Source organism: Leucoraja erinacea, chromosome 8 (assembly GCF_028641065.1).
Source record: "Leucoraja erinacea ecotype New England chromosome 8, Leri_hhj_1, whole genome shotgun sequence".
In the NCBI taxonomy this organism is placed as follows: Eukaryota; Metazoa; Chordata; class Chondrichthyes; order Rajiformes; family Rajidae; genus Leucoraja; species Leucoraja erinaceus.
Genome location: NC_073384.1, coordinates 32345709 through 32368304, shown reverse-complemented (window position 1 = coordinate 32368304; position 22596 = coordinate 32345709). Strand labels below are relative to the sequence as shown.

At 41.9% G+C, this 22596-nt stretch overlaps 1 protein-coding gene and 1 long non-coding RNA gene across 5 annotated transcripts in view; one reads left to right on the top strand and one right to left on the bottom strand.

Annotated features, from left to right (window-relative positions):
- Window positions 1–22596, top strand: part of atl2 (atlastin GTPase 2) — a 44539-nt gene that overhangs the window by 14552 nt on the left and 7391 nt on the right. For all 4 annotated transcript variants that reach the window (XM_055639341.1, XM_055639338.1, XM_055639340.1 and 1 more), the window contains exons 2-12: window positions 8775–9022; window positions 10060–10194; window positions 12753–12857; window positions 13417–13467; window positions 13733–13789; window positions 15209–15301; window positions 15786–15924; window positions 16704–16831; window positions 16945–17001; window positions 18218–18289; window positions 20877–21308. In XM_055639341.1, the coding sequence (XP_055495316.1) occupies window positions 8775–9022; window positions 10060–10194; window positions 12753–12857; window positions 13417–13467; window positions 13733–13789; window positions 15209–15301; window positions 15786–15924; window positions 16704–16831; window positions 16945–17001; window positions 18218–18289; window positions 20877–21308 (1517 nt within the window). The remainder of the gene's footprint in view (window positions 1–8774; window positions 9023–10059; window positions 10195–12752; window positions 12858–13416; window positions 13468–13732; window positions 13790–15208; window positions 15302–15785; window positions 15925–16703; window positions 16832–16944; window positions 17002–18217; window positions 18290–20876; window positions 21309–22596) is intronic.
- On the bottom strand, window positions 10927–20867 carry LOC129699498 (uncharacterized). Its single transcript, XR_008723853.1, has 3 exons — window positions 20590–20867; window positions 20229–20356; window positions 10927–11714 (listed from the first exon to the last, which is right to left on the bottom strand). It is a non-coding gene; the product is annotated as an uncharacterized LOC129699498 (long non-coding RNA).

The window sequence follows — 22596 nt, the reverse complement described above, 5'->3', positions numbered from 1 at the left end:
CCCTCTGGAAGGCGCTATAGGTGCATCAAATCCAGGACAAACAGACTCAGGAATAGTTGCTTTCAGAGAATTATATCTACCATAAATTCAAATTCACACATGCACTGACTACACCGCCCAACACGGACTTCCATCTGTATATATGATATATGTATATATGTCCCCCCCCCCCCATCTCCCTTCTGTTTTTTGTTTTTTTTCTGTTTCTTCTTTTTTGTGCTAAATTGTATGTATGCACTGAGTACGAGCAGCTTTCAGTTTCACTGTACATGTATAGTGACAATAAATGGCATATCTCTATATCAATGTTCGAGTCAAAGATCAAAGGTCTGGACAGCGAAGCGAGCTGGCCATGGCAGGTAGCAACAGTGAATAGACAGGAACAAAACGGGGGACAAAATAAAAACCGAAATACTTAAACATGGAGTGGGTTACGATCCACTTCGCAACACCATGTAAATGACCTAGTCATTCTCACAAACATGGTACAACAGAATTTTATTAAAGAACACTTACAGTACACAACAGCATGTTGTTTCAGCTGTGTAATGGCGAATAGACTAACAGCAGAAGCTGGGTTACGATAATATGAACTGTGTAGTAGACGGAGCTTCTAATAATAAAACACTACAATTGGTTAGTGTGGAGTAACCAATCAGCACTCAGTACACATGAAAATAAACTAAACTAAAAATTAGTAAAGGTTAAAAATTCCTAAGGAAAATAGTATATTCTTATTAATAACAATCAGTGTTTGATATGCAGTTGAGCATTTTTTAACTTGGTTAACATCATTTCATAGCTGAAATAATTTGCATCATTGATCATAGAGGTGCAATATGATTCATAATCATAATTCCATAATTCAGTTATTGCATTCTTTGTTAAGGAATTGGTTAGATTGAGAATAGACACAAAACTGGAGTCGGACAACATCTCTGGAGAAAAGGAAGAGGTGACATTTCGGGTAGAGACCATTCAGACTGAGTCCGGGAAAGGGAAATGAGATATAGACGGTGATGTAGAGAGAAATAAATTAAAGATATGCATAAGAGCAACTATGATAAAGGGAATAGGCCAGTGTTAGCTGTGTGCTAGGTGAGAACGAGTTAGACAATGAGACTTAACAAGACTACTTTTTGAAGCTGGTTTGAGGATGGAGAGAGAGGAGATGCAAGTGTTAATTGAAGTTTGAGAAATCAATATTCACACTGCTGTGGGCTGTAAGCTGCCCAAGTGAAATATGAGATGCTGTTCCTCTAACTTAGCATTTGACCTCTAACAATGGAGGAGGCCTAGGACAGAATGGTTAGTATGGGAAGGGGAATAATATAGGGGTATACCTCCTACCTCAATAGTCTTGACCCGAAACGTCACCTATTTCTTTTCTCCAGAGATGCTATCTGACCTGCTGAATTACTTCAGTTTTTTGTGTCTATCTTTGGTTTAAACCAGCATTTGCAGTTCCTTCCTACATATCTGGTTAGACTGAGATGTGTCTACAAATTCCAGAGGCATCAATTTGATATCCTGATGTATAATGAGGAATTTCAGAAAGGCTGTCTTAATCTTTTCATGAGTTTGAAAATAAATAGACCTCTGTACCAATTGTTTTTGCCTGATACTTTCCGCCAACCCCTTCCGCAAAAAAGTGCTTTGTGTAAATCTTCTGTTTGAATTTAAAGTACTAAAAGATTTCCCAGATACACATTGGTAGTTTGTGAAGGATCTGTCGGCTTAACAATAGTTTGCCCTGTTATTTATTACCTGTTGTATTCTTTGAGATAATGCTTAGTTTTTTCTTACAAACTAAGCTTGTTCCTACTTAGCCTGCATTGGCAATTAAAATTAATTCCGCTAAAAGTTGGTAATTGACTTTAAATCCCCAGGTTGAAGGAGATGGTTTACACACTTTCCCAGGAAATTGTTGAAATTTAGGTTAATACGTTTTTTTGTTCCTATAGTCTACCACGAGGGAAAAAAACTAGATCCCAATACCACCGGAATACTTTCCAAAGGACTGTTCAATGTTGGAAATGGGAGTAACTTTTTGAAACTTTAACTCTGAAAAAAATCTTTCGATTTTTTTCATAGAGCTGTTTATGCACAATTGCTCTCTCAATTCAAATTGTTAGTGAAAAACGATTTAGTTGCTAACTTCAGACAAAGCGACACTGACTCTTAGCCCTTCTGGGACTATGTATAATAGAAGGTACTGTATTAATGTTCACAGTTGCGTCCCAAGTAAAGTTTCATTTGTGTACATTAATAGTGTAAAAATAGCATTTTTGTGCATATAGTGCATTGGTTTTGGCATTATTGATATGAATGAGATTCCACATAGAATATGGATGTTTATTTGAGCTTAAAAGTTGTCCACACCTTTGGTTCTAGATTTGAGATATGTAGAACAGCGCCAGAAATGCTGCAATATTTTGTTCAATTCACTCGGGTGGCTGTTGCTTTTATTACAACATGGTCTGTATTTAGCACTGCTAAGCAGTAGAAGGTTTACTTTTGAAGGCCAATTAAATGGATAACTTCTATTTAAATTTCTAGTTTCAAATTCCTCTAGGCTTGGCATTCATCTTTGATCTGTTCTTCCAAATTTGTTTTTTTTAATATGCATCTCCTTTGTCCCATGTTTTTTTTTGGTTTAAACTGCCACTTGATTGCCTATTTGGGGATTTGGTGCCTATTTGGTTTGTTGAAGCTGGGTTGATTTCAGTGATGCAAAGGAATATACGGACCATGTTGTAACAAAAGCAACAGTCACCTGAGTTAATTGAACAAAACATTGCAGCTTTAGGTTGTGAGGAGCTGAGACCCCCAACGTGTTCACTGTTTTCACTGATACTCGTTCTAGACAAATTGCACAAACAAGGTGTGTCCTGAGCCAGTGGCCAGAGTAGATAGCAACTCAATCAAGTCTCGATCAGCGGATCAGTCTGGGCATCTGATCTGGATCCCATGGCTGGGCTTTCTTGCTCTTTTATTTTCTCTCATCCCGTCTGCATGTGTGGTCTCAGTTGACCTGAAATGTCTTGACTTCGCCCGGATTCCTTTTGTATGACTGAATTTAATAAAATCATTATATTCCCTTGTCTGTGAATGGAGGTGTTGGTAGGTGTGGAGAAATCCAGTAAATAAGCATACCTTGTGGTGTGACTGTGTAAATGGCTGGTTCCCAGGAGCACAATGCCAGTGCAGGGAAGTGGAGAAGCAATGGGTATCTGGGTTGGAGTCTGCAATAATTGGGAAAATTTGTCGTAATTATTTTTACTATAATTTTCTGTTGACAGTACAGGTGCACAACCTTTTATCCGAAAGCCTTGGGACCAGACACTTTTCGTAATTCGGAATTTTTCGGCTTTCGGAATGGAAGATTTTTCAATGGAAGATTTTTAGCGTAGATTTTAACGGCTGGCTCAGTGGTAGAGTGCTCGGCTCATATCCGCAAGGTCGCGAGTTTGTGCCTCGATCCCGGCAGTTACTCGATCACGAGTTTGAATCTTCAATGTAGTTTTTTCTTGCAGAATAGGAGAGAATAGGGAGGGTTAGGCTGGGATCATTCTCTGCGAGATGATCTTAGAGCGGGAGACAAGTGTAGGAGAGGTGTACTGACTCTGTGGGCAGAACTTTGGAAGTGATTGCCCACCATTCTCAAAAGCCGCTGTGTCTCCCTGTCCCTGGGATAGCAGGGGATGATCAAACAGCACAATACCCCTGTCCCCCTCCAACTCCAGAGGAATCCGCTCCCTGATGGGCCGCTACGGCGACAAGTGGCAGTTCGCCCACAGCCCGAGCTGCGCCACCCCAAGAACAAGACGTATCTTGCACACCATCACCTTCTGCCCCTACGGGGAGTGTGTTCCTCTGGAGTTGGAGCGGGGCTGGGCTGGAGTTGGTGATCTGGGATCTCCGTGCTTGCAGTGGGCCTGGGGGTCGGTGTCCCGATGAGGGGGGGCAGCTCGGGCTGTGGGCGAACTGCCACTTTTCACCGTAGCGGCCCATCGGGGAACGGCTTCTGCTGGTCCTGAAGTCTCCGGCCAGTTTGCAGTTTTCCTCTGGAGTTGGAACACAGCTGGGCTGCTGCTGGCTGTGGGTCTCTGGGATCTCCGTGCTTGCAGTGGACCTGGGGGTCGGTGTCCCATTGGTCCTGACGTCTCCGGTGACTGGCACTGACCTGCTGGCATCGCCGACGTGAAGACAGTGCAAAGCCCCCGCGCCGGTGCAATGGGCGGGGAGCTGGAGAGGGGAGGGAAGGGGTCACACACATGGCCGGGAAGCAGAGGGGTGTAGGTGGGGTGAAACTGAAGGGAGCGACAATCTGCTGCTGCCTGCCCGCTGAGTTAAAAAGTTCCCACGCAAGACTCACGATACACTGTGTATCGTGAGTCTACCATGGGAACTTTTTAACTCAGCGGGCAGGCAGCAGCAGATTGTCAATTATTAACCCTCCCGCTCAATATACCCTCACCTTCTCTGTTATGAATGGGGATTTAGTTCCCCTTTCTTCGAGGACCGACTGGAGGTTCCGCTGTCACCTCTGCGGGCCACCCTTGGTGAACAAGGACCTTTCTTCAAGGACAGAAAAAATGTCCGCTATTCGGAGCTTTTCGTTATTTGGAATTTCAGATAAAAGGTTGTGCACCTGTAGTACAAATTAATTAACTTATGAATCAAATAGAGACTTAATCACATTTAAAATTATTGCTTGTTCTTCAACAATATGTTTCAACTAAAAGTTTTTTTGTTGCCCGAGTAAGAATGTTTCTGAAGTGGGTTGGTTGCAGCTTAGCTGATCAATGATGGTGTCAAATAGTTCTGGATTCAAGTCCTGTTCCAGAACATTGATGTTCCTTTGTAGCCCCTAAGGGAGTTCTGCACTGACTTCTCCCCTATTTTATCTCAGTCATTCCACAGAGCTGTTAAACCCAAAGACCCTTCTACGATCGGACGTGATGTTGATCAGGATGAAATGTGGAAATTTTATTGATAGATTTATGTACAGCTATTGATCATATAAAAATATTCTGGTAAATGGTAATCTGTTTATTAACCACCTTGTATCTATAATCACCTATAATCATTTTATTTCTGAGATTGTGAATTTGCCTACAAATTAGGAACACGAGTAAGCTGCTCAGCCCTACAAGTATGTGTCACCATTAAATAAAATACTAATCTGATTATGACCGTAACTTTGAAATCCTGCCTGCTCTCAGTAACCTTTCACCTCCTTGCTTGTCAAATATTCATCTGCATCTGCCTAAAAATATTGAGACTTCAACTCTTCAAATAGCAGTGAAAGCAAAGATTTGTAGCTCAATAAAATCGCCTCTTGTCTTCTGTGGGAACTCCCTTCCTTTAAACCGTGGTTTTAGATTCTCCCACAAGAGGACCCTTTCTCTCCACATGCCCCTATCAAGATCCATCAAATTTTGTATGTTTTCATAGAGTTGTTTCTCAGAAACATAGAAAATAGGTGCAGGAGGGGGGCATTCGGCCCTTCGAGCCAGCACCGCCATTCATTGTGATCATGGCTGATCATCCACAATCAGTAACCCGTGCCTGCCTTCTCCCCATACACCTTGATTCTGCTAGTCCCTATCTAACTCTCTTTTAAAGTGATCTAGTGAATTAGCCTTCCGTGGCAAAATTCCACAAATTCACAACTGAGTGAAAAACTTTTTTCGGTTTTAAATGGCTTCCCCTTTATTCTTAGACTGTGTGCTCTGGTTCTGGACTCTCCCAACATTGGGAAGATTTTTCCTGCATCTTGCTTGTCCAATCCTTTTATAATTTTTGATGTCTCTATAAGATTCCCCCCCACCCCCTCCCCCTTCCCCTCATCCTAAATTCCAGTAAATACAAGCCCAGTCATTCCAATCTTTCCTCATACGACAGTCCCGCCATCCCGGGGATTAACCTCGTGAACCTACGCTGCACTCCCTCAATAGCAAGGATGCTTCATCAAATGAGGAGACCAACACTCCACACAATACTCCAGGTGTGGTCTCACCAGGACCCTGTACAACTGCAGTAGGACCTCTTTGCTCCTAAACTCAAATCCTCTCGCAATGAAGGCCAACATGCCATTAGCTTTCTTCACTGCCTGCTGTACCTGTGTGGTGGTTCCTAGGGGTTAGGCCACTCCTTGGGTCATCCTCCTCGACTCTTGAGGGATAGGGACGATTGTCTGGCCATGGGGTTTCCCGGGTTTCCACTTCTGACCACAGTTAAGGGCCTCCAGGAATTCGTGGGGGTGGTTGCGTTTTACTGTTTCTTGCCGGCGGCGGCTGCAATCATGCGCCAGCTTTTCCACCTGACCGCTGGTCATCGTAAGGAGGTTGAGTGGTGCGACGAAGCAGTTGCAGCGTTTGAGAGAGCTAACGAGGCTCTGGCTGGGGCCCACGATGCCCGTCCACCCACGAGAGGATGCCCCGACCGCCCTGACGGTGGACGCTTCTGAGGTGGAGGTCGGGGCAGTGGTGGAGCAGCTCGTTGACGGGTACTGGCTGCCACTTGCCTTCTTCAGCAGTGGTGCTCAGCGTCGTTACAGCGCTTTCGACCGTGGGCTCCTTGCCCTGTACGCCACTTTTGCTAATTCCTGGAGGGGAGGCCCTTCACCGCCTTCACGGATCACAAGCCGCTAATTTTCGCGTTTGCCAAGGTTTCAGACCCGTGGTCAGCGCAGCAGCAGAGGCAGTTGGCTTACGTGTCCGAGTACACCATCTCCATCCATTTCGTCGAAGGCAAGTACAACATGGTTGCCGACGCCTTATCGCGGTTCACGTCGCGAGTCGCAAAGGATATTGATTATTCCGATCTGGCAGCCGCACAGCTGGTCGACGAGGAAATGGCCGCCTATTGCACGGCGGTATCGGGCTTGCAGTTGGAGGACGTTGTCTGTGGTCCTGGGGGCGCAACGCTGTTATGCAATGTCTCCACTGGATTTCCGCGACCCTTCGTCCCCGTCGCCTGGCGGCGCAGGGTGTTTGAGGTGCTCCACGGCCTCGCTCATCTCTCTATCCAGGCGACAACGGCCCTTATAACCTCCCGCTTCATATGGCACGGGCTGCGTAAGCAGGTTGGACATTGGGCACGCACCGGCATCCCGTGCCAAACCTCCAAAGTGCAGCGACATGTTTGTGCACCGTTGCAGGAGTTCGCCATCCCTTGCATCCACGATTTCTAGAGCTACTTGAGTACCCTGGGATGCAGACCATCAGGCTATGGGCATTCATCAGCCTTCAGTCCCATCAGTCTATCCAATACAACTTCTCACCTAATGCAAATTTCTTTCAGTTCCTCTGTCTGCCTAGATCCTCTGTCCTCTAGTACATCTGGGAGATTGTTTGTCTTCTTTAGTGAAGACAGAACCATAGTACTGGTTCAAATCTTTTGCCATTTCTTTGTTCCCCATGATAATTTTACCTGTTTCTGGACCCACATTTGGCTTGACTAATCTTTTTCTCTTAACATACCTAAAGAAGCTTTTACTATCCCTCTTTATATTTTTGACGGGCTTATCTTTGTACTTCATCTTATCACCCCGTATTGTCCTTGTTGTTACCTTCAGATGTCCTTTGGAAGTTTCCCAATCCTCTGGCTTCCTGCTACTCTTTGCTATGGTATACACCTTTTCTTTTAACTTTGTACTGTCCCTAACCTCTTGTCAGCCATGGTGACAACCTCTTCCTCCTCTTAGATTATATTAAACTCCAGCATATTGAAGCCTATCTTTCCTAAAATAAAACTGCCATTATTTGAAAAAGATCCTGCACACCCTAATTTTAACAGACTGTTTAATCTTGTAACTTTATTATTTTCATCTCTACATCTATTCTGTCATTCCCACAAAGGGAAATATATGCTTTCTCTTTTCCTTTTTAACCAGGCGATCTCGAGCTCTCAACATATGATTTTTTTTTTTGGTAATGACCTTTGCGGCATTTTATTAAATGCCTACTGGAAATTTATATGTCTTGCATCCACCAGTTCCCTTTTATCCATTGCATGTGACTTTTTCAGAGCTTCAATAAATAGGTCAAAAATGATTTATATTCCCCATGGACTTTACCTGATTATTAATTTTTCTAATGCTCTGCTCTAACATCCTTAATAATCACGAGCATTTTATCCAAATACAGATGTTAAACTAATTGGTCTATGGTTTGCTGTTTTATTCTCTTGTGTTGCTGTTTTTAAAATGGAACCTTCGCCAAATCCCGGAATTTAAGGAAATTTAAAAATAAATGATGAACCCATATGTTGTTGGGCAGAGAATACATTTAAATGGTGAAAAGTGAGTTTAAACCACTGAAAATATATTTGCAACTTGCTTATTAATGTGTAACGTTAAACGTGTTACAGCAGCACGTTTATCCGTTTATTTGAATGGATATTTTGATAACTTGCCTTTTTAAATAAATGTGTCCTTTTGGGTTTTTTGAGCTTCAATGGGCTGGCAACTATTTTTACATTCAGGTGTACCATCTGTTAATTGTGGAACTTAGTAAGGATTCTTGACCAGAACTTTGTGTTTTTTTGTCCAAAGTCTGTATCTGTTTGCCTATTTCATTTTAGACTCATTGATTTGAAAGCTAGGAAAGGAAAACTTCATTAAGTTTACGTTTATTATTGTCACGTGCTGATGTACAGCGAAAAGCTGATTTGCATGCTATCCAATCAAATCAAATAAATTAATGAATTGACTGAAACCAATTTTTAATTTTCATCTTAAACTAAGTTACTGTGTTTTTAAACAGATGAGTCTGGCATCCAGGAGGTTCCAATTACTTTGGATGATATACATATGAAAGAGGCCAGGCCTATACAGGTAGTGTTGGCTCATAAAGATAATCATCATTTTGATCTGGATGAAGCATCCTTGGAGCGAATTTTATTGCAAGAACACATTCGGGACTTGAATGTTGTGGTTGTCTCGGTGGCCGGAGCATTTCGTAAAGGCAAATCGTTTTTGTTGGATTTCATGCTTAGATACATGTACAGTCAGGTAAGAGTGTCCTACATTTTTTTTACTTTGCTATTAAATATGATTATTTTGTAATGTAAATTAAAGAAATATTTTAAGCTGCTGTATTTAATAATTGACCACAAAACATGATCTTTATATATGAAATTGTGTGTATGAAACATAATTAATAAAATTGGGAATAGATAGGGTCGATGATCAGAACCTTTTTCCCCAGGATGGAAAAAAAATCCAATACTAGGGCCTAGCTTTAAGGTGAAAGGTGCAATGTTTAAAGGGGATGTGCTGGGTAAGTTTTTTTTAGAGAGGATGGTGAATGACTGGAACCCTCCGGTGGATGAAGCAGATATGACAGTGGTGTTTTAGACTTGGGTAATCATATTATCCAGGGAAGGGATATGGTGTAAGTGCAGGTAGATAAGAGATGGTCAACATCATATTCGGCACAGACATTGTGGACCGAAAGGCCTGTTCCTGTGTTGTACTGTTCTGTTAACTCGCAATATCTGCTGCACATGATGCCAATCTTTGCATCCATTTTCCCTTGCTCTGAATTCTTTAATTCTTAATTTAAATGACAGATTATCTCAGTTCCAACAAAAAGTCTACCATCTTCTACTAGATGGAGTTTAGTAAATGTTTGACCTAGGTAGTTGATTTTTCATGTACAATGCTCCATGTAATAATATTTAAATCTTAGATCTTCTAAAGTTTGTAGAGTATTTGTGGCAGAATTACTATTTAAATTATTATTTTTTAAATTACTACTTATCTTTTGATCAGGTTTGATCAGTGAATTTGTTGAGGAGCATGAATTAACTGCTGAATCGAATAGTTGCATCTATCAAAGTTAACTGGAAGCCACAGGATTCTTTGCATGTCTAATTGGAGACCTAGTTAGCTTTTATGGATGGATCTAGTTGACTTCAATATTTGAATGTTAATCATAGTAACATAGTTGCTAAGTTCAATGACTCAATGTACTTTGCCATGTACCTTACTCAGGTGAAACATTTTGGCATACAGATCAGTTTCTTAGTGCATATTTCTCTCTGCAGGAAGCGGGCGGCTGGCTAGGGGGCGATGATGAGCCGTTAACTGGGTTCACCTGGCGAGGCGGATGCGAACGGGAAACTACTGGTATACAAGTTTGGAGTGAAGTTTTTGTGATCCACAAATCAGATGGAAGTCAGGTGTGCCTAGCATTGAACTCTACAAAAAAGATCAAATCACGTGTGTCAAGTCTTTATGCATTATTCTGTACAGGAACTGTCTACAAATATTCCAATTCAACCCGATGTTAGAATTTCATGTGGTGTTGACTCATCTCAGCCAGGACAAAATCGAAGCAAGAAGTTTAAATGTTAACTCGTATGAGAAGGGTTAATTTCTTTAGAATTGGGGCAGGGAGGAGGGGAGAAAGATAGGAACATTTGAAAGCTCTTAAATAATTGCTCACTAGCCGCTAATTTCCATTGCTATAATCCATTAGTACAATGCTAGAGTAGATTCCAATCCTGTTAAAGCTATTAGAATGTAGAACAGTGCAGCACAGGACACATTTGGCAAACATTTGGCAAGATAAACTAATGATTTCCTGCACATTATCCATATGAACCTGGAAGAATAAGGGTCCTGGGACTGAACATCGCCTCTTCCTGTTCTCCATGCTGCCTGATCCATATGATTACTCTAGGAATCTGAATAATCAATTTCCTGCATATCCATGTGCCTATCAAAATCCTCCCCCTAGATATGCCATTTATTGTTATACATGTACAGTGAAACTGAAAGCTGCTCGCACCCGTGCATACATACAATTTAGAGACAGAAAACTTTGATCTTCATGCCAAATATGCGGCGCTACATTCATATATCCAGCATATCCATGAGCCGTGCCTATCGCCAACTTGGACCTTTAAATGCACTATTGTACTTGCTGCCACCACCCCTGGCAGCACTTTTCAAGCACCCACCATGTAAAAGAAAACTTGCTCTAATACCCATCTCCTTTAATCCTAGCCGCTCTCATCTTGCAACTCTGCCTTCTGTTCTTTGATATTAACACCCGGGGGGTGGGGGAGGATAGAGAAGGTTCTGGCTGTCTACCCTCTCTAGGCCCCTCAAATTTTATATACCTCTATCAGGTGTTTTGCTGAGATTTTGATATTTGTAAAGTCTCATGTCTTGGAATAGTAGGGTACCAATATTCAGGAATCCATTTTGAGTGCAGGCACTCCCAGGCTTGCGTAATAGGCGCCTTGCACACTCGCACATACGTAAACAATTTGCAGTAGGAGGTCCTGTTTCCTGAATGACCTGTGTTATTTCAGTGGGTGGATGGCGAGGGCTTTCCGTCCGCTTCATTGATGTAAAAGTGTTGCCAGGCCTCGCTACACTTCCTGATTCAGCCACTGTCGGAGCGACATTGGGAAGAGGAGCAAGAATGAGGGAGGTGGTGGAGAACAACTCCTGGCCAGGTCACCGACATCTTCTGCAAGGTGCACCAGCGAGCACTCCATCACTAGTTGCCGCAGGGTCCAATGGCTGTTGCGGCTCGCGTTGAGCCTTCCACAAAACACTCTTATTCCTGTGGTACTCATTGTCACAAACAACTGTATTTCTCATCAATGAGTGGCTCTTTCTGTTCAAAACCGTGGCTTTGTGTTGGTCAACAGCCACCACATTTTGCTCTACCTTAGACGTGCACCTTCTGTTAAAATAAAGTGAACATGGATATGTGCATATGAAGCCAAGGTGAAAGCTTTTTTAAATAAAACATGAAGCTTTGAGTACTGTACAGTGCATACATGCTAATAAAGAACCATGAAACTATTGCTGTAGATGGAAAGTTGTAAATGACCAGTTATTCAAAAGATGCTTTGTTCCCCTGGTGGTTTACATCTGTAAATAGCATTTAGAATTATTGGGGAATAAAATGCATCAACCTGCCCCTTGAATATTGCCAAGAGGGCAAAATAAAGGTGAGTTAGGGTGGTGTCGATAAGAAATGCTGGAACAATTAGCTGTAGAGGTATAAAGGTGCAGCTGGTAGAGCTGCGGAATCGCACCACTAGAGACCCGGGTTTGATCCCAACCTCGGGTGCTGCCTGTGTAGTGATTGCATGTTCTCCCTGTGACTGTGGGCTTCCTCTGTGTGCTCTGGTTTCATCCCACATTTTAAAGACGTATGGATTTGTAGGTTAGTTGGCCCTCTATAAATTGCCCCTAGTCTGTAGGTGTGGATGAGAAAGTGGGATAACATGGAATGAGTGACACGGGTAATGGTTGATGTGGGCTGAGGGCCTGTTTTCATGCAGTAGTTCTTTTTAGAAAAGTGAAGTATAAATGACAGTTAAAAGATAAATTAAACAGCAATATGAAATCCAAAACGTAGAGGAACTAGAGGTAAAGTTTAGGAATGATTTCTATGTAGGTGGATTAACTGAAATATGGCTACATTAAAAAAGACTGCTTTGTGCAGGGTCGTGAGTGTCTGGGGCGTGCTGCCAGGTTTGGCGGTTGAGGTTATAAGTGACAGGAGCAGAATTGGGCCATTTGGCCCAAGTCTACTCTGTCACTCAATCATGGCTGATCTATCTCCTAACTCCAATCTCCTGTTTTCTCCCCATAACCTCCGACACCTGTACTAATCAAGGCAGATGCGATTGGCATTTAATAGACACTCAAAGTTTTCAGACTTGCCTTTTAAAAGAAATAACTGCTTCAAGCTATAATTATTTCCTTCCAGGTTGCGGTACTTTTAATGGACACTCAGGGGGCCTTTGACAGCCAGTCAACCATAAGAGACTGTGCTACCGTGTTTGCTCTTAGCACCATGACGAGTTCTGTTCAGGTAACGCTCAAATTTGGAGGCTTTTTCCCGTCACTATACTGATTTTAATGTTCTTTAATGTAACCTGTTGTCTTGTGTAGAATAAGAGTTCAGTTACTATATTGAATTGAATCTTGGTGATTTCTCAAATCGTAGTAGTATACAAATGACGAGATAGAATGAGTTGAATGTATTTTGGTGATGCAAGTTATCTGGAATGTACCAGCTGAAAAGGTGATAAGTGATTACCTGGGTTTTTATCCGTTTTTTGCCTCCCCCAGGAGATCACGAGGTTCTTGGGGTGGAGAAGGGTGATAGCGGTATAAAGGGGAGGGTAGTGTCTTGTGTTCTGTGTCTTGTGTCTACTGTTTGTGGGTAAGTGTGTCTGTTTAGTGTTCAGCCATGAGCGAATGGCGGTGCGGGCTCGATGGACCTGGTGGTCTGCTCTCGCACCTACTTTCTATGTTTCTATGTAAGTAGTAACTTTTAAAGACCATTTTACCCAGAAAGACTGGATGATGAAACAAACAGCATCTTTGTGGACAATTCCAAAAATGTTTCATTTAATTTTCTATTTTAGGTATACAATTTGTCTCAGAACATTCAAGAGGATGATCTGCAACACCTTCAGGTACTGTGCTCGTATGATCTTATTCCAGGGACATCTTGATGTGCCATGCGTTAGGTTTTTTGTTCTAAGATCCCGTTACAACGACTATCCCCATATGTGACCTCCTGTGGTTCATTCTTGTATTCTGCGATGGTTTTAACTCTCTGGCAAGGATAAGTGATATTTTAGGTTGGGACCATTCAGACTGACCTGCTGAGTTACTCCAGTGCATTTTGATTAAATCCAATTTGAAAAATGGTTTCACAATCTCTATGCCCTTTTCCAGCTCTTCACAGAATATGGGCGCCTGGCTATGGAGGAAGTGTACCAGAAACCCTTTCAGGTTTGAATGCTTATTATGCTATACGACTGCATTGAAACCATATTTGTTTAGATTAGAGATACAGTGTGGGAAACAAGCCCTTCAGCCCACCCGAGTCCGCGCCGACCAGCAATTCTCGCACATTAACACTATCCTACACAAGGGACAATTTACAATTTTATCAAGCCAATTAACCTACAAACCTGTACGTCTTTAGAGTGTGGGAGGAAACTGGAGCTTCCAGAGCAAACCCATGCAGGTGGCTGGGAGAATGTGCACACTCCATATGGACAGCACCCTTAGTCAGGATTGAACCCTGTTCTCTGGCGTGTAAGGCAGCAACTCTATTGTATCTGCTGTTTGTGATACCTTGCTGAGTGCGCAATTGTAGCTGCAGTTCCTATATTTCAATAATGACTACACTCAATAATAATTGGGGCAGATTTGCTGTTGACCTTGGTATTCCAGGGGGAAGTGCAGTACTTCTCTTGCCGTATCAGTGGTCAAGTGCACGTGTAGAATGAGGATGACATCTGGTGAGGTTCTTCCCTCAGGCTTGCCTACCGACAAGGACATTGAATACTTTGAAAACTTCTTGGAACTATTTTAGAAATGTTCATTTTATTTACAAATATCAATGGAACTTTGGGCAATTGAGACTATTCTGTATCTTTCCCTTTGCTCTATTGTACTTGAGTTTGCCATGATTGTATTTATGAACAGTATATCTGAGCTCAGTCATAGTGACACAGCTCAACAGGTCCTTCAGCCCAACTCATCCATGCCGACAAAGATGCCACATCTACATTAGTACCACCTGCCCGTGTTTGCCCTATATCCGTCTAAACCTTTCCTGTCCTTGTCAAATATCTTTTGAATGTTATCATCTGTTTGGATAGCAAAACAAATCTTTTCACTCTATCTTGGTACACGGGACTATAATATAACCAAACCGTAAAAATTATGCACTTTAAAACATTTAAACATACTCAACAAAGATTTATCTGCTGTGAGATTGGCAACCTTTCCATTCAATGGTTTTACCAGGCTGGCTGCACTTACTCTAGGTGTAACCTGGCACTGTTTAATGGGCAAGCTTCCCTGCTGGAAGGTGGCACATCTGCAGAAGTTCAGATTCAGATTCAGATTCAATTTTAATTGTCATTGTCAGTGTACAGTACAGAGACAACGAAATTTGCAGTGAGCTTGTGAACATCCCCTTGCTGCAAAGGAAGATTACACATCCAGCATGAGTCCATGCTGCCGCTAAACGTCAGAACTTTGGGGAAACTGGTCTACCCAAAATACTGGGGAGCAGATGAAAATTCTGCCTGATTTTTGGAGTATCCTTGCGTTGTGAAAAGTTTTGGGATTCAAATTCCTCTTTTACATATGAATCGGGTGGAAATAATATTGATTTTCTGTATTCTTTCCCTGTAGACATTAATGTTTTTAATAAGAGATTGGAGTTATCCCTACGAACATTCATATGGGCTGGAAGGAGGCAAGAGGTTCTTAGAAAAACGGTTGGAGGTAAAATATTTTGATGTAATCAAGGTATTGTGTATCTTTGAAATGTTTAACTACATGTCTTGCTGTTCAATTTCATTACATTTGTTTTGTTCCCTTCATTCCTACAAGTTGGAGTGAAATCGGAAATGTATAGGATATATATCCTGTGGCAGATGGCCACCTGTCCCCTGCTGATAGCTGAACCTTTTACAGCTTTAAGATGATACTATATAAGATATTTCTACTCATTTGTCAGGGTGCGGTACCTCAATTTTAGTTTCCTTTGAAATTAATGGACTTGTAAATCCACGGTCGGACTGCAACATGTTTATTATGTCTGAGTTGTTATCTTTGAGGGGATCCGGTGATTTTCTTCCAGCAGGAAGTAATTGTTTCTGTGGTGGACTCACCTGTTAACTTTTGTTTCTGCAATGAGTGTAGAAAGATGAAGTTGGAACCATTACATTTATTCAGTTAACTCCAGCTATTTTGTTTTTCCCTTTAGATAAAACAAAACCAACACGAAGAGTTGCAGAATGTTAGGAAACATATCCATTCCTGTTTTGCCAAAATCACCTGCTTCCTAATGCCACATCCCGGTCTGAAAGTAGCCACAAATCCTGGTTTTGATGGGAGATTAAAAGGTATTCCAAGGCCCTCAGTGGCATTTATGTGTGTGTTGCATGCAGATATTTGTCTTTGAATTCTCAGATCAGTTGTTGTGACCAGATTTGGCGAGATATTTGACTTTTCTTGTGTTTACATTCAAAGAGAATCAGTTCAACATAATTTGATGTTGATTTAAGGAGAGGGGAGGGGGGGGGGGGTATTAGCTACAAGGAGAGGGTGGTTCAGAGAAAACAGTCTTAAGTGTCCAATCTCTCCCTGTATCCCCTAATCCAGGCAACATTCTTGAAAACCTCTGCTGCACCCTTTCCATAGCCTCCACATCCTTGTAATGGGTCGACCTGACCTGCAGTTTTCTCTGGAATGCCAGAGATTGAGGAGCTGATAGAAGAATATAAAATGGGGGCATGGATGGGGTAGATAATCGGAGCCTTATTCCCAGGGTGGAAATATCGAAGACTAGAGAGTGGAACTTTAAGATGATAATATTATGCTCTCTAGTCTTTCAAAGGGGATATGAAGTCTTTTTTACATTTTTTTTGTGTGTGCCTGGTACGCGCTGCCAAGGGTGGTGGTGGAGGTAATTATGATCGTGGCATTTAGGAGGCTTTTAGATCAGTACGTGGATACGGAAGGATATCGGTCATGTATGGATGGAGGAGATTGGTTTATTTTGACATCATGTTCGGCCCAGACATTGTGGACTGTAAGGCCTGTTCCTGTGCTGTAATGTTCTGTGCAATGCAAGCTGTTAATTTAGCCGCTGTTTATATTGCTATTTACTTTGTTCCAATAGATATTGACGGCGACTTTAAAAAGGAACTCCGCAATGTGGTGCCCTTTCTCCTGTCCCCTGAGAATTTGGTAGAAAAAGAAATCGGAGGAAGCAAAGTGACTTGTCGGGATTTAGTTGAATACTTCAAGGTACGAACAGTTAGTGCATGCTGCTGCTCGTATACATATTGGTAATTTTCAGCTAAAATTGCATTTTACGAGATTACTCACATGTTAATAATAAAATATTTCCTGTCCATCAGGCTTACATCAAAATTTATCAAGGAGAAGAACTGCCTCATCCAAAATCTATGTTACAGGTATTTGTATTCTGTCTTAAATAGCTGTGACTTCTTGGAATCAGAAACAATTGCTTAGTGTTGGTTGACAAAGTTCAGAATTAAGCATGAATATTTAAATTGTACTTTTAAACCTGTGAAATAGATGTTCCAATTGTGTTCTAGTTTAAAGATATTGAAGATAGTGAGCTCTTACTAATGAATTAGTTGCATTATCTGTTGTAGCATCAGTAGAATAATTGAAATAAATACATCTATCAGTATTGAAAGACTAACTCCATACTTCTGCAGCAGCATAAAGGTTCTTGTAATGAACTGATATCAATAAAACATTTTGGATAGCATTAACCAGATCAAATTCTGCTGAGTTGTTGTTTGCATTGTCCAGTGGTACCCAGTCCGCTCTGAATCCAAAATGGAAATTAACTTGCCAAATTAGATGTTACTAGAAGTCTGAATGACAAGTAGAAAAGGCAGGTCAGGAGGATCAGTAATGTAATGAACACATCAGAGTTTACTGAAGCTCATCCTCTGGTAAACTGGCTTTATGTTTAATTGATAGGCTTGATGCTATCCTCTTGTCATGGTTGTTCGACTTTCATAAATCTTAATTGTTCCAAATTTTGTTTTGTATAATCTTTTAAAATTTTATCTCAAATTAATTTGCTTTAATTTGGAGCTTTTTTTTATTTGTATGCTTTGAATTTCTCGGTTTAGTACGCACTCTAGACTGTGCAGAGTTTGATTTCTGTTTTCTCAGGTTTTGCACTTTAAATGCATGTTGAAAGCTAGTGCAGCTGCTACTATCTGCTGGAGAGATTAAATCCTCTTAATATATTTCCGTATATTAGTTATAACACATTCAGTGGCAGGGAGTGCTTCAGAACAAGAGTGTTCCATTCAGTAAAATGTTTATCTTGTCATATGCTCTATTTGTGTTTTGGTATTTGGATTGCTCTCGGATAAACCACCTCTTTGTCCTTTGTTAGAATGATCCCTCTGTTTTTCCCAGCACCAGGAGTATTTGAAAGCTGAAAAATCTTTAAACCAAGAATTTCACAGCTGGAAACTTATGAATGTAGCTTTCTAAACAATAAGCATTGTTATTCTTGAGACTGTCTTCAAAAATACTTGAAGTTCATTTGCAGTGCCATTTATATTAGTATAAACTCTTAAGTCTGGTCTCAGGCAGATGTTTGACAAGGGAAACTTCATTAAAGCAATTGTTGTTTTACAGGCAACAGCTGAAGCCAACAATTTAACTGCTGTTGCAGGAGCAAAAGATGCCTATAGCAAGGCTATGGAGATGGTATGTAATTATGAATCTGCAAAAATTGTTTGGATACTTCAATGTCCCATACATCTGGTGGTTTTGGTAACCATTATAGTTACTGAACTATGGGGAACAAAGCTTATTTCCACTTTTTTTTTTTGCCTGTCAATTATTTTGTATAATCCATATCTCTATAAAATTAATTACACTTAAGTAATATTGTCTTTACAGCCTGCTGTTGGAAATCATATCTGTTACTAGTGCTCAGTTACCAAAGCTTTGAGATGTCTGGTAAAGCCATCATCCCTAACAAAGAATTTAAGGTCAACTATAATTATTTCCTGTCCCCATTTGTGATTTTTTTTTTTTAGTTGCATTAATTTTTGATTACATGACTTGTAGACAAGCCCTTCACCAGTTTTCCGCGGGAGCTGTTAATTTTGATGGAATGACTGGACAAAACTATGGGTAGTGGGTTTCAATTTAAGAAAATGTAATCACAAAATGGAAAAACTAGCACTGGAGATCCAAGCAAAATCGTGGTCCATCTACTAGGAAGGATAGATTCTGACTGCCCATTAATTGAGTTTTACATGTTAATTACTATTGAAAAGGAAGATTTCAAACCAATGGCTTTTAATATGTGCATTTCCATACTTATCCTTTTGTGATGACCTACATTAGATTCTGTAATTTGTGCAGTAAGTTTCAAAAGCTTTTAAAAGTTGCATTTTTCAGCGCCCGATTTTGAAGCTTTTGGTGGGTGGTCAGTTCGAAATAAAACATTTGATTTCTGTACATTTCATATTCATCTTGTTGCCTTCTCAAACCCACATAAATTACACAACCTTCCTTTTTTCCCCCGCACTGAATTCAGGTCTCTAATAGGTGGTCACATGGTCTAATAGCAAGCACGTGCCGTGAGTAATTACTCGGGGTGGGCAGTCAATCGGCTTTTTAAAAAAATCTTAAACCGCGCATGCGCAGATTGTTCTCCTCTCTGTGAAAATATAAAATAAAAATAAAGAAAGTAACAATTCCATTTGCCCAATGCTTCCAAATCTCCTTCATTCTGAATTACTGAATGGGTGGGGGTTAGAGGGTGATGGCAGGTGGAGAGATGGTAGGAAAAACGGGAGCACACCGGGACAAGTTGAATCAGTGGTGATCTTATTGAATGACAATACTAGTTCAAGGGACCAATTGGGGGGTGAGTTCCTTTCACAGCGTGTGGGGAGTCTGGCCAGGGGTAAAGTTGCGGGGAGAGCGGGAGCGTTGAGAAGGAAGGGATCGGGGATCATGCCAGTAACCCACTCACACGGCGCTCTGGGTGCGGAGCCACCTCATTGTGGCCAGGGAGGGAAGTAGCTCGGCTGGCTGCGAGCGGCTGCCGGGACCTCAGCGCTTTCTGCCGGCCCGCTCACCTCTGGCAGTGCTCTCCGTCTGAACAGTGAGGGGACCAGCTCAAGAGCAAAGATCATAGAGCGGAGCGGGTCAGCGGGCGATGAATAACAGGACAGCAGACGGTGGAGCTTACTCCTCCTGTGTCAGCACGAACAAGGGACGAATGAGGTTACTCGCACTGAAACATGGAATAAGCTCCACCGCCCGCTGTCCTGTTTCCATCGCCCGCTGTCCCGCTCTTGAGCTGGTTGCTGGCATGATCCCCGACCCCCTCCTCCTCAACGCTCCTGCCCTCACCGCAACTTTACCCCTGGCCAGACTCCCCACAAGCTGTGAAAAGAACTCCCACCCCCCCCACCCCCCCAGCGGCACTGTCCGTTTACAGCCGCTGCCCACTTTACAGCCGCTTCCTAATGTTCGTTCTTATCATTCTTAATATTTCTGTACTGAGGGATAGTCTATCTTTCTTGACTAACAACCTAACCTTCGGCTTCTTTGGGTAAAAAAATAGCGTCTTCATTGCCGGGAAATACAGTATTTAAAAACATATAGCTCGAATAAATCTACTTACCACATTATTTGTACACTAACTCCATTCTTCTCGCTTTGTTTCTTAAGATACTCTTAAGATAATGGCAATCCATGTTTGAAAAACCCGCCAAGAAACTTGCGCTGCGCATGCGCAGTACACAGTCCACGCTGCAAAGACAGAATTTCAGCTCCCCTTGAAATTGGCGACGTGAGCTGCACAGACCTCCGCGTATTACGTGTACTGCGCATGAAAGGCACGGAGAAATATGCCTACCTTAGAGATCGATCTCTTAGATAGGCATAATTCTCCCATGCTTTTACTATTTATGTTTAATAATTACCATTTTATAGTTTTAGTCACGGTAGGCACTGCCTACCTTGCCTACCCTGACGGCACGTACCTGTCTAATAGGTGGTCTCTCAGAAGACAGCATGGAGCAGCAGATTTTCACATCGGATTCTTTTTCTTCCTATGTTCCCCATCTTCAAGAGGGCAAACATTTAAAATGCAATACAACAAAACTGGTATTAAAACAAACATTAACAATTATTTCCACCAATAACTAAGATAGGTTTGATTAAGGTGCATTCTTAAAATTACGTGGAGACGTTGCAGCCTTCGTTTAATGTGATTATAGTGCTCAGGCATAATATTGTACTCATGGTTTGAATGTGTTTGTTCTTGCAGTTTTGTGGGGGAGATAAACCTTACATAGCACCAGGTGATCTGGAACAACGACACTTAACCTTAAAAGAAGCTTCCATCAAGCAGTTTCGGTCAGTCAAGAAAATGGGCGGGGAAGAGTTCTGTCAACGCTACCAAGAGCAGCTCGAGCAAGAAATGGATGAGAACTATGCAAACTTTGTAAAGCACAATGACAGCAAAAATATTTTTTATGCTGCACGTACACCGGCCACACTCTTTGCTGTGATGTTTACCATGTACATAATCTCGGGAGTGACTGGATTTATTGGCTTGAACTCGATAGCTTTGCTATGCAATCTCATGATGGGGATAGCTCTGATCTCCCTCTGTACCTGGGCTTACACCAAATATTCTGGTGAATTCAGAGAATTTGGAACAATCATCGATCATGTGGCTGAAACTATATGGGAGCAGGTAAGTGACATTCTTTCTCCACTCCCTTGCTTTATTGTATCTAAGATATGATCAGTTTGATGTAAATTAATGCCAACTTTAAGCTTTAATATTAAAAATGGAGCTTCATATATATGATTTGGAGATGAATAACTAGATTTGGGAAATCTAGTTTTCAGAGGTTTTCACGGAATCATTTGGGTGCAAGTACAAACAGCATGTGCCGCTGCATGAAAATGCTTGCTTTAATTCTGCAATCCCTGTATCTTGGTAAATGTTCTTCTCTGTACAGGTCTGCTACTATCTCTGTCAGGCAAAACTGAAAGGGAAAAGGGGAAGTACAACGGGATCTGGGGGTCCTTGTTTATCAGTCTATGAAAGTAAGCATGCAGGTACAGCAGGCAGTGAAGAAAGCGAATGGCATGTTGGCCTTTATAACAAGATGAGTCGAGTACAGGAGCAAAGAGGTCCTTCTGCAGTTGTACAGGGCCCTAGTGAGACCACACCTGGAGTATTGTGTGCAGTTTTGCTCCCCTAATTTGAAGAAGGACATTCTTGCTATTGAGGGAGTGCAGCATAGGTTTACAAGGTACATAATTTGTTTGGTTGTTTTGTTCCGCGAGCATTGCCACTTTCATTTCACTGCACATCTCGTATGTGTATGTGACAAATAAACTTGACTTGACTTGACTAATTTCAGGGATGGCGGGACTGTCATATGCTGAGAGAATGGAGCAGCTGGGCTTGTACACTCTGGAGTTTAGAAGGATGAGATGGGATCTTATTGAAACATATAAGATTGTTAAGGGTTTGGACACGCTAGAGGCAGGAAACGTGTTCCCGATGTTGGGGGAGTCCAGAACCAGGGGCCACAGTTTAAGAATAAAGGGTAAGCTATTTAGAACGGAGACGAGGAAACACTTTTTCTCACAGAGAGTTGTGAGGCTGTGGAATTCTCTGCCTCAGAGGGCGGTGAGGGCAGGTTCTCTGGATGCTTTCAAGAGAGAGCTAGATAGGGCTCTTAAAAATAGCAGAGTCGGGGGATATGGGGAGAAGGCAGGAACAGGGTACTGATTGGGGATGATCAGCCATGATCACATTGAATGGCGGTGCTGGCTCGAAGGGCCGAATGGCCTACTCCTACACCTATTGTCTAAAACTAAATGAAAATTCTCCCTTTTGTCTTCATCTCTGGCCTTTATCCAATCATCAGCCTATCAAACAAAAACCCTCGCCTGCATCCACCTATCACTTGCCAGGCTTTGTCCTGCCCCTCTCTTCCTACATTCTACTCCCACCCGCCCACCAC